This window comes from Bactrocera neohumeralis, chromosome 6 (genome assembly GCF_024586455.1).
Source record: "Bactrocera neohumeralis isolate Rockhampton chromosome 6, APGP_CSIRO_Bneo_wtdbg2-racon-allhic-juicebox.fasta_v2, whole genome shotgun sequence".
Classification (NCBI taxonomy): Eukaryota; Metazoa; Arthropoda; class Insecta; order Diptera; family Tephritidae; genus Bactrocera; species Bactrocera neohumeralis.
Window position 1 is genome coordinate 14,093,946 of NC_065923.1, and position 12,270 is coordinate 14,106,215.

The window sequence follows — 12,270 nt, forward strand, 5'->3', positions numbered from 1 at the left end:
TTAAAAATCTATTATATCATTTCAACAAAGTTGGATTTTCTCTATATTTACTAATAAAAAGGCAGATAGGTACTCCTCCTCTTTAAAATACTATTGAAACAATAATCTTATCAACCAAATATGTTAGTCCATAAATGTCTTCAGTCTATACCCCTTAGTATGAGTAATATAAACGCAAATTTAAGCATCAACAGTAAGAACTAATTATCAAAGTGTAACATCCGTTTTCCCTACAGGGCTTGCACGTATATATTATTTATTATTATTCACTCAACTAGTGTTTAAGATAACATTGAACGCGCCAATTGCACATACGAGCTCTTAGTAGTTTAATGTATTTTACAAGTACAAAACCATTCGCCTAGCACATAATAACGCTTACAAATCTATATTTGCGCTTACTAACGCTTATCAACGCTTATTAATGCCAAGCAATCAATCAATTAACTCACCTGCTTCAAGGCAGTTTCCTGTGCATCGCTAATACTTGGCATGTTGGACATGGTGATTGTACAATATATATGGTAGTTATAGTAATTATAGTTCTACTTAAGTATCTGTTAATGTAAGTACGTGGTTACTCGCAGGTAATTTAGTTTTTGACCTGCAAGTGGCGTGTAAAAATTTTAATAACAAATGACTCTTCGTTTTGTAAATATCTTTGTAAGTATGTAAACGTTGTTCTCTAAGCGCATGCACTTGACTCTTGGAGCGCAAAAAGCGAAATGGTCAAACTGCCTGAAATGAGATTCTTTTTGTTTAGCCGGTCATTGGCGGGTTACTCAACGCTCTCGTACTGTGACGTTGTGCTGCTTTTGCTTTCGGCTGTTTTGGTTGTTTAGCACTTTTGAAGTATACACATACGGGTTTATTCTACTTGGTTTTTGTTATTTTTGCATTTGTATAGATTTATTTTGCATTTCATACATGTACTTCTTTCTTACAGATATTGTGCTTCGCAATTCTCGTCGCGTGTTTCTTTTTTATTTATTTTATTTTATTTTCAATTTTATTTTATTTTTAAATTTTTTTCTTTGTTTGTCATTGAGCTTTTTCGTTGAATTGCCAAATTTAGGTTTCACTTTGTCACACAGTATGCATAATGTAATTAAGGTATGTAGCCTCTTTTGTTAAGTATTTATATGCTATCGTTTGTATATGAAAAATGCGCAATAGCAAAGCAATTTTCCCTCACTTTCTTGTAATTTTGCTTTATTATGCTGCGGATGCGAGCGGTAATTTTCTGTAATTTCGTTGCTGCTCTGTTATTGTCATTAAATGCAACAATCTCAGTAATAACATTAACACACACGATTTTACGCGTCAAAATGTCTCAGCATCTTCTTCACTTTTGTTTTCGATTTTTGAGTTTCGCTTTCATTTACTTAATTTTATTGTTGTCTGTATTAATTTCCATTGGCTTAGTCAAGCAACGTTAAATAATTTTTTATTCTCAAGTTTGAGTTGCAACTCCAGAACTTGTTTCACTACGCGTGGTTTTAGATACTAATGCGGAACTCGGCTATGCATCGGTATATTAAGAGTCTATGCTAAACGCCGACAAGCATATTAAAGTTTATAGTGAACTTGTCTCTTGGCTGTTGGCTGTTGACTGTTGGTTTGTTGACTAACTACAGCTGAGTTGCCGTAAAATGCGCGAGCGCGAGTCTTATCGGACGCGGTGGATGGCCACAAAAGTAGTGGCACGGTAGGAAATTGCTTAGTGATGGATATGGAAATTTCGGTACTGCTATGAATATTAGATATGAAAAAATACATAACGGTATAAAACAGAGAACCATAGAAAAATATAAACCTAAAGCAAAACTATAATGAAGTCCCAAACTTCATATATGTACATATGTATGTATGTATGTACGTTACTTTTTGAAAAAAAAAAATTAAAATTTGCAGATTTTGAGACTCTACGTTGGTGTAACTTTTTAATTGTATCTGCTCACATAGATACATTACGCAGTATAGATATAAATCTAGTCTAGGTTTCAATAAAAATCTCAACAATATTTTTTTGTATTTAAAGTACACTTTAGGGTCTTAAAAACATTAAGAAATTGATAAATTAGTGAAAAATAAATTGTTTCCTGTTCAGTCTACTGTTTTGTCGAAGCATTCAGATCAGTCATTTCAACACGTAAAATTTTTTGCAAGTTTTCTGAAAGTAAATTGATAAACTAAAAACAAATTTATCATCAATAGTTAGCTTAGAAATTCCAAAAAATTTATTCGAAAGTTTGGCCTAGTAGGCGACATTTTTAATTAAAATTTTATTAAACATACAAATTAATATTAATTGTTAACTCAAATACAGTACAAATTTAAAACAGGGTGACAGACTCTTCCAATTTCCAGAATGCATTATCAAAGCTATGTATTTTTAAGGCTCTAGATAGGCTTAAAGCCAAATGTCAGTATAAGACATTTGCCTTATGAGCCAGCATTACAAAATTTCCTACAGGGTAATATTGTCATTTATTTGTAGTACACATTTCATGTTGATAGAATTATTTTAAAGAGAGAGCTGCCATATCACTCATATTCTATATACAAATAAGTTGAGAAATCGAAAACCTCTAAGGTTTTTTGGGCTTGCAGAAACAAAATTAGTAGTTTTGTAAAATTGTGTATAAATTTTAAAAGCTTTAATGCTTATTTACAAAATATATTTATTTCTTACCGTAGGCAGATCAGAATGTGTTATTTTTGTTTTTTTTTTTTTTTTTCATTTTAAAATTTCGCTGTTTCTCAGATAATTTATAATTATTTACAGAAAATCAAGAAAAGTTCAGCAAAATGTTATCTAACTTTAAAATTAAGTTAGGTTAGGTTAGTCTGGTAGGCTAATGAGTTTTTTGGTCCTGATGGAGTTCAGTTACAAAGTCCAATAGATTCCATGGCTCACTATCGATACCTTTACCAGTAGCCCCCAATGCGGGACAAGTTCAAAAGAGATGCTCCATTGTATCCCTGGCCTTGCTCTTGACATTTTCTGTAGTATTCTCGATCTTTCAGCTCAATTCTGTAGCGTAGGCTACAAGATTAGTAGAAAAATAAAATGGGTTTGCTTGCATAGTCCACGCCAAATTTCGTGCTGATATTTCGTCAAATAAAAAGGTTTTCCATACAAGTGCTTAATTTTAATTGTTCCAACAAATGAGCAAATATCTCCTACACTGAGAGACTAGTTCGCATATATGCAGACAGATGGACGGATATACAGACGTATATGGCTAATTAAGATTAAGATAAGATAGTTCAGGATCTCCGACGTTTCCTTCGTGACAAACTTTATATACCCTGTTCAGGATATAATTGTGAATACATATCTTTTGATGTCAAAAATAAAACTAATATTTTGTGCTCAATTATTTTAATCGAAATCCATCATGGTTTAATATAATCTAAACCATAACATACATAAATATTTATCTACAATAACTTTAAGATTATTTACAAATAAAATCCTTCCAAGATGGCAACTCCATTTTATATATATAATTTCAAAAAGTTCTTTGCATGTTGCTTCTTAATTATTGTACTCTCGATTTTCTGCACTCTCACTTGTTTAAACGTCTCTTGCTTGCATGCGCATACAGAGAGTGAATAAATAAATAAATCTGTATATTTGCATATACGAGTACGATAGGTTTGTAAGTGGTTATGCTAACATTCATTTAGGTCGAGCTTTATATTTATTGAAGAATCTGGTTAACATCTGCATTGGAAAGTGAATACCTACATACATACATCTGTAGAAAAGGTATCTATTAAGGGCTATAAATACAGAGAGAGTAGATGATATATTTGCGTAAATGCCAGCCAATCCATAGACGGCGGAAAATTTAAATTTTTTTCACACTTTAGCTCTTTATTGTTCTGTAAATACGGTTTAAGTTGTTTTCTGTTAAACTTGAAGCCGTAACGACCGTAAAGTTATACGGCCTTAAACTGTTAATTCAAACAGTCAAGTGTCTATGTTAGTTTACGGTTACTGTAAAAAGTCAATATGTATTTGTAGAGTCTTCTTACTTCTTTTTCATTTACCGTAATCACCATTGTGCGACTACAAGTGGGCTTAACTTTATTAGTTAGTATAATCTCAATTCCATAAAATATTATTTGATAAATGTTAATACGCAGTGGCTTACAGTTGTATGTACATGGTTATATATATATGAGTACATACATATTTATGTTATTGTTATAATGCAGTGATATTCTTAATTTATCAAGTAAACAATGCAATTAACAAAGAATACAACACAAATAGTTAATATTGAGTGTCTCGGCAAGAAATTAAGAGCAACTTCACCCAAAATTTACTTGTTTATTCTTTATAGGCAAGATGAAGGAAGCACAAAGAACTTAGTAATCATGTAGTTCAAGATCTCATAATACGAGGTGTGTTCAAAAAGTATCGCGAATTTTGTGTTTTTTCAAAAATTATTTATTTATTCATGAATATCTATTTTGTCCCCTTCAAAGTAATCCCCATGAGATATTATACACTTGTGCCAACGGTTTTCCAATCTTCGAAGCACTTCAAAAAATCATTTTTTTTTATCTTCTTCAGCTTCTCCTTCGATGCCGTCTTTATCTCGTCAAGAGAAGCGTAACGTCGTCCTTTCATGGGCCTCTTCAGTTTAGGGAACAAGAAAAAGTCACAGGGGGCCAGATCTTGGGAATACGGTGGCTGCGGCATCACTAGTGTGTTGTTTTTGGCCAAAAAGTCGCGCACAAGCAACTATGTGTGAGCAGGGGCGTTATCGCGGTGCAAAAGCCAATTTTTGTTCTTCCACAAATCAGGGCGTTTCTGACGGATTGCTTCGCGCAAATTGCGCATAACTTGCAAGTAATATTCCTTATTAACCGTTCTTCCCTGTGGCAAGAACTCATGATGCACCACGCCCCTGCAATCGAAGAAAACTGTCAGCAAAACTTTCACATTCGACCGAATTTGGCGCGCTTTTTTCGGTCTTGGTTCGTACGGCAGCTTCCATTGAGATGACTTTCGCGATACTTTTTGAACACACCTCGTAAAAGATTTTCCACACAGTACAACTTTTTCTAATAGAAAGTTCCTTAACCTCGGCTTTTAAGGTTTTAAATAAATCTACCGCACACAAAAATCAAAGACCTCTTACGCCATTGGCGGGAGATTGTTCCAACTTCAGAGAGTGACAGTCGAATTGCGACTTAATTATAAAGCTTTTTTGTGGCATAGTTTATAGGACTGATTTTAGCCCTCTAAGTGAATACCAGATACACATTATCAAGGTAGTAATAATTTTAACATATTTGCTTTTTTAAATATTTTACATTTTATATAATGATTCGGAGCATTATAGCTTGAAACAACACATTAAATTTGGTAGACATACATTACATTACAACATTACATCTATTAAAATTATTGAAATTAACTTTGCGAGGAAATCGCTGAAAATATAAAGCATTACTAAGAATGTTGCATAATCAAAACAAAAAAGAAAACAAGTAATTAATGGCTAAGTATGGATGTAACCGAAAATTTTATACTCTTGCATGTTGCAAGGATCACAGATGGCTAAATACCTACAACTGTAGGCAATATTTGAAAATGCAGCGAAAAGGTTCAACTTTATTGCTCCACGAAATCGTGAATGGATGACAAACAAAGCAAGAATTATGTTAAATCATACTCCATAAATTTTATCTACTTTAGCCAATACCACATACTATTAACATGCCGCAATCTATATTGAGTAAAGTCAGTTGGCTGTTCGAAAATTCTATTAAAAGCTATATAGGGTCTAGGCCATGTTTTCATCCGATTTTATCACTTTTAGGCCTAAATATACACTGTTATGAGGAAAATACGCGCTCCGATTTTTATTAAGATAATCCACATGTTGGCGGTATAAAGTCATCTGGAAGGTCGAAAATCTGTATATTAAGAATATTGGAGCTAAATATTGTAAATTGACGGTATTCAAACCATTTTTGACAAACATACATACTTTCATTGGGAAAAGGTTCTCTCTGAATTTCAATTATAGTTGTATCTCACACATTGACCTATATTTTCGGTAAATGGTCAACTATAGATACTGGGGTCTTCATATTCCGTACTTAGGGAATAGAACAGTTAGGTATACTCGTATACTGGAAAGCAGAACAATCAAATATAATTTAAACTTGTGCTACAAAGGCTTCTGTGATTATATGTTTGAACTTAATCGAAAAATTTTAACAACGCTTAATTAAATATAAAATTGAATGCAAAAATAATGTTTTTTTACTTTATGGTAGAAACTATGCTGACTTTATCCCTTTCAATTAATTATTCAAACGGTTCTGTTATTCGGTTAAGAGGATATACTCTAGACTAGTTAAAACAGCGCACTTTCCTCGAAATATTCACTGAGGATTTGTTCCATGGATTAGAAATTCCTTATTTCAAAAAAATAAAAACCGTCTATGGCCAATTTACTGCCATGCAGATACATTACTTATGAAGGAAGGAAGGATTTCATTCAGATTTATTGCTATACATATATTACTGCTCAACTAATATACGTAAACAAATATTTTAATTAGAATGGCTTGAAATCTGCTACAAGGTAATAATATTTAGCATTGACATGCAATATGGCATTGAACTTCAATTTCAAAATGTATTATAAGAAACTAAACTTTAACTGACACTTCCAAGATACAATTAATTTATTTAGTTAAGCACTGGGCTACTAACTTAATTGCAGACTTGAAAACCAAAACAAAAAAATGTAAACGCCAAGATATATTCTCAAAGCGCAGAAAAAAAGATAAAGAAATACCTGACGCTTTACTAAGTTAAGGAAATCTACTTAGAAAACCGGTTGGACTTGGAAAAAATTGAATTGGCACCGTAAACGTCGATTTAGCACATTCATGCGCGTTTCAAGAGTAACGCGGCAAAAAACCAAACCAAGTGCAGAACATAAAACTTTTATTTGTTTTTAAATATGTTTATATACATATATATGTAAAAAGTATGTATGTATTTAATGAGAAAATGAAAATTTATAACTATATGTACATAGATAAAATAAAAATAAAATAATTAAAAATGTGTTAAACAATAACAACTTAATTGTTGCTTTTAACTTCTATATAACAATCCAAAGTGAGAAAAGATGATTGATAACGGTTATATATGTATACATACATACAAATTATTTAAATTGTGCTTGTAGTAGCGTAATACAAGTATAAATTACATAGTGATTAATCAGCTGTCCGTAGCATTTTCTGTTGAAACCTCATTAAATGCTGTAATCATGAGTCAGCTTTTCTTTATTCTTTATTATTTAAGAGCGTTCGACTTTGTATTAACTGCTTCACAAATTTAGTATATTGGTATAGGTAAAAATATGCAGCTTCTTATGGGAAGTTAGAATGCTTTTAAGCTCTTTTTATCTAATTATTCTTTGCTAATATTATTATGTTATTGAACGAAAAAAAAATCGTGTTTGTTTACTTTGGCTTCACTCTGTTTCACTTGTAATATGTTTCAAAGATGATATTGATATATGCAAATTAATATGAATATAGGAATATATGTATAATGCGCAAATTAGTCTTTTCTATTTCTGACTTGAGAAAGCTTCCAGAAAATATCCAGAAACAATTTCACTGTATTATTCTCTATTTGATAGACAAGTTATGCGAAATGGTGCAGAAGGCGCTTCAGCAAATTTTATAAAGTGTAAGTGGCGTGTACATAGTATTTGGGATAATTGGCTAAGAAGTTTTTAATTTCACAGAAAATAATCTCTTAAACTTATACGATATTCATAAAATATTGTCTACTCAGATTTACTATTCCTTTGGTGTTGAACATGTTTCTATTCAATATCTTTAGTGCCGCTTTGAGTAAAATTTCATAACTTAGAGGAATAAAACCACTCTCAGTTCATAAGCTTTGTGAATCATACCGATCTATTTTAAACATTTGCATCTATGAATAATACGGCTGTAGACATTTGACACCATTAATAAAGAGTTCTATTCTAAGATATACTATCATATGTATGTATTTATGAGATTGTCGAAGCATTCGACTTTCACAGTTGCATAGGTTTATGTATTAATGCGACCACTGGCCGATGCCAATTCTAACAGTCGATCCTGAATTCGCACTACTCAAAAAATCTAAATGAACATCCTACTGATGTGTTAAGATATCTGTGGGGTATATGAGGTGTCCTGATTACGAATTTGAGTTTAAAAATGTTCCATCACGTACAGCTAGGTTTGTCATTTTAGTAAATGGTAATGGTTTGACCCCTACAATCCTTGACTACAACATTTGGAAATGTAATTTTATATATAGACAGCGCATCGGACGAATAAAATTAAAACTTTATTTGCGCTTCCTGTAAGTTAGCCTAGAGTTTCAGATCGAGAAGAGCTGTAAATCTTTATGAGTCGACAATTATACTCGTAAAGCGTTGGCACTTGCTTTCTACATATTAATCACTACGTCTAATTATTTCTCTAAATGGCACGTGTTTGATTTATAAAATAAATATTCATCAGGCAATTTTCTAGGTAATTGCCTATGAATGTACTTTGAAGTTGGGTTGTTCACCTTGACCTATAAACTGGAGAGGTTAATTTTTAGACTAACTCTAATATTTATGTATTTAGGTACGTATTATCCGTGGTACGTATTTCAAATTTCTATATATAGTACATATGCTCAAATGTATGTTACAATTATATATTTGATAAACGGTTTTACAACAAATGGGTACGAGAAGTTAAATGTTTACTTACAAATATTAAAATTTTGAAGAAATCGTAAAGTTGTTTTAAGGGGTATTTGAAAGTTTTATCTAAAGATGCTTACTACTACTAAGGGTCAAGTGACTAAATTTCCTGAGTTAATGAAAGATGCATGTTGGCACACTTAGGGCTAACATTTATTTATTTCCAAACAAATATTTATGTTAATTAGCTATGTAAAGTTCACTGACTTAGTATTTCCGTGAGAAATTACGCTCACATGGTTGTTACAAGAGAGAAAAGCATTATGGGGTAATAAGAAGGTCTAATTTTTAACGATAGCAATATTGGCCCCTCTTTTCGTAAGTATTACTGTATTACTCTGTTAAGCAATACCATAAATTCGATTTTGTTTCAGCGTGCCCCGAGGTTGGCTGGAAAAAAGTCAGTTCAAATGAAGTACAATTTTTTTTACAAATGCCACTTTGAAGGAAAAAATTGTTTAGGTTTCAGCCACATAGAAAGTCAGAATTACTGCAGCATCGTGGATTCATAAATCGCGATCTACTCGAAAGTTGTTTGTGTTTTTTCTTAAAAATTTTATTACATACTGAGAATTATTTAAATACTATTTGTTACATACTTATTATATTCTTTAATATGCGTTTTTATTCTTAAATTATGCTACTTAATTATCTTAAATATATAACAAAGAAAAAGTTATGCAACTCTTTAATGAGGTTTTCCTTTTATTTTCAAGGTGAACCACTTGTTGCTGGTTATTAATGTGTTTCAAGAGTAGGAAATAGCTGTCAGCAAACAACTATTGGAATTAAAATACTTTTCTTAATTGACTGCAAAAACTAGTTAAATTGCTAATTATTATTGTTTTAGTCTTAAGAACATATTTTTTCCTATTAGAATTTAGAACGTGTGCGTTGAATTGCATAATTCTCCAAACTGGATGGGCGGGCGCCAATAAATGCAAACATATTCATATATACTCGTTTGTATAACAATTAATGATATGGAAAATAGATGATAGGAAAACAATATAAAGAATGAATAATTTAAATTGTTATGCATGCAACATGCGGGTAATTGCAATAAAATCAATGACACTTGAAATATGTATATGGAAATGTGCTTTTGTTCAGCTGACTTGTAGGAATTAATGAATTTAATATTTCTAGAAGTTTTATTTCTCTAATCGGTAAATTGAGGTTTCATTCTCAAAATTTCATTTATAAACTTAAAAAGCCTTGTACTCTACCTTTACCTTTACAAATTGTCTTTTTTAGAGGTACAAACTTTCCAGGGTGGTAACTGTTAAATTAGCTGTCAAAGTAAACATATGCATTTGACATTTATGCTCGACATACTTCGAAAAATGCTCATGAACATTTATTTATCGTGGAAATTTGTTTCCAAAATTCACGTTCTGTAAGGAAAATTTTTGTTAAAAAAATGGAAAATCTTGTTTAATGCCCGCTAATGCAAATTAGGGCTGTCGTCTATCAAAGCTAATCAAGTTTAATTGTCTTTCTTGGATGAAGCCAAAGCCAATGTCAGTCATCCATGTGCTAAATGATACCAACAGGACGGCGCAAAATTATCATATGTGACCTGGTCTACGAAAAGGGGGCTTAGGTGTCAAAAAAAGGAGTAATGAAAAGGATTAATGAGATAACGAGAAACTGACGATTATTTTTAACAGATTTTCCCAGAAAACTAGTTTTCGCACGTTAGCCCCCTTTTCGTAGACCAGGTCACATATTAAGAAATGTGCTTACCAATTGTTTCTAAATCATGTGACTTGACCTATTTACACTACTTTTGTGGTAAAGAACCGAACAGTAAAAACTAATTATTAAACTGTAACCTCCATTTTCCCTACAGGGTTTGCACGTATTTATTATTTATTATTATTCACTCAACAAGTGATTAAGACAACATTGAACGCGCCAATTGCTTAGTAGTTTAATGTATTTTACAAGTACAAAACCATTCGGTTAGCACATACATACACTTACAAGTCTATATTTGTGCTTACTAACGCTTATTAATGCCGAGAAATCAATCAATTAACTCACCTGCTTCAAGGCAGTTTCCTGTGCATCGCTAATACTTGGTATATCGGACATGCTGATTGTACAGTATATATGGTAGTTATAGTAATTATAGTTCTACTTAAGTATCTGTTAATGTAAGTACGTGGTTACTCGCAGGTAATTTAGTTTTTGACCTGCAAGTGGTGTGTAAAAATTTTAATAACAAATGACTCTTCGTTTTGTAAATGTCTTTGTAAGTATGTAAACGTTGTTCTCTAAGCGCATGCACTTGACTCTTGGAGCGCAAAAAGCTAAATGGTCAAACTGGCTGAAATTAGATTTTTTTGTTTAGCCGGTCATTGGCGGGTTGCTCAACGCTCACGTACTGTGAAGTTTTGCTGCTTTTTCTTTAGTAGCTGCTTTAGCTTTAGTAGTCTAACACTAGAGGAATAATTTCACGTAATTTCTTTACTTCACGCTTACTACCATTTAATACAGCGATCTCAGTAATATCATTAACACACACGATTTTACGCGTCAAAATGTCTCAGCATCTTCTTCACTTTTGTTTTCGATTTTTGAGTTTCGCTTTCATTTACTTAATTTTATTGTTTTCTGAATTAATTTTCATTGGCTTAGTCAAGCAACATTAAATAATTTTTTATTCTCAAGTTTGAGTTGCAACTCCAGAACTTGTTTCACTACGCGTGGTTTTAGATACTAATGCGGAACTCGGCTATGCATCGGTATATTAAGAGTCTATGCTAAACGCCGCCAAGCATATTAAAGTTTGTAGTGAACTTGTCTCTTGGCTGTTGGCTGTTGACTGTTGGTTTGTTGCCTAACTACAGCTGAGTTGCCGTGAAATGCGCGAGCGCGAGTCTTATCGGACGCGGTGGATGGCCACAAAAGTAGTGGCACGGTAGGAAATTGCTTGGTGGTGGATAAGGAAATTTCGGTACTGCTCTGAATATTAGATGTGAATAAATATATTTTTAATTATATAACTACATATATAACATAGAAGATCATAGGAAAAGTATCAACCCAAAGCAAAATGATAATAAAAAATATGTAATTTATATTCTTTTCGTAGCTTTCTTAAAAAAAATTGAAGTAAGATGACATTCAAAGGTGGTGTGGCTCTTTAATTGTATAATATGCTTACATAGACAATTTACAGACTATATAACTAAGGGTCAAGTCTGTAAAGAATTTTCAAAAAAGTGCATTTTACGGTCCTAAAACATTATTAAATTGTCAATTGTTGAGTTTAAACAGTTTATTTTCTAAACCGATTGATGCAAAGCTAGTTTACTAGTAAGTCTTATGTACATATATTACGAATCTGTTTTTTAGTTTGTTTCTGTGTCTAGGGTGCTCTCGGAAAAGATGATTCCAAAGATTGACCGTCATTTTGAATAAACATTTCAAAGCACTTTTTAATCAC

General features: G+C 32.1%; 1 protein-coding gene across 5 annotated transcripts in view; it reads right to left on the reverse strand.

The window, feature by feature from the left end:
- The window catches only part of LOC126761032 (SEC14-like protein 2), a 28,031-nt gene extending 16,377 nt beyond the window's left edge, over positions 1 to 11,654 (reverse strand). Inside the window, exons 1-2 of one of the 5 annotated variants that reach the window (XM_050476919.1) lie at positions 11,307 to 11,654; positions 10,863 to 11,014 (exon numbers count right to left, since the gene is read on the reverse strand). In XM_050476919.1, the coding sequence (XP_050332876.1) occupies positions 10,863 to 10,913 (51 nt within the window). In that variant the 5' untranslated portion in view covers positions 10,914 to 11,014; positions 11,307 to 11,654. Of the gene's footprint in view, positions 1 to 452; positions 1,628 to 10,862; positions 11,015 to 11,087 lie in introns of those variants that run through there. The other 4 variants (XM_050476918.1, XM_050476917.1, XM_050476916.1 and 1 more) reach the window with 4 other exon arrangements.
- Between the last annotated feature and the right edge of the window lie 616 nt (positions 11,655 to 12,270).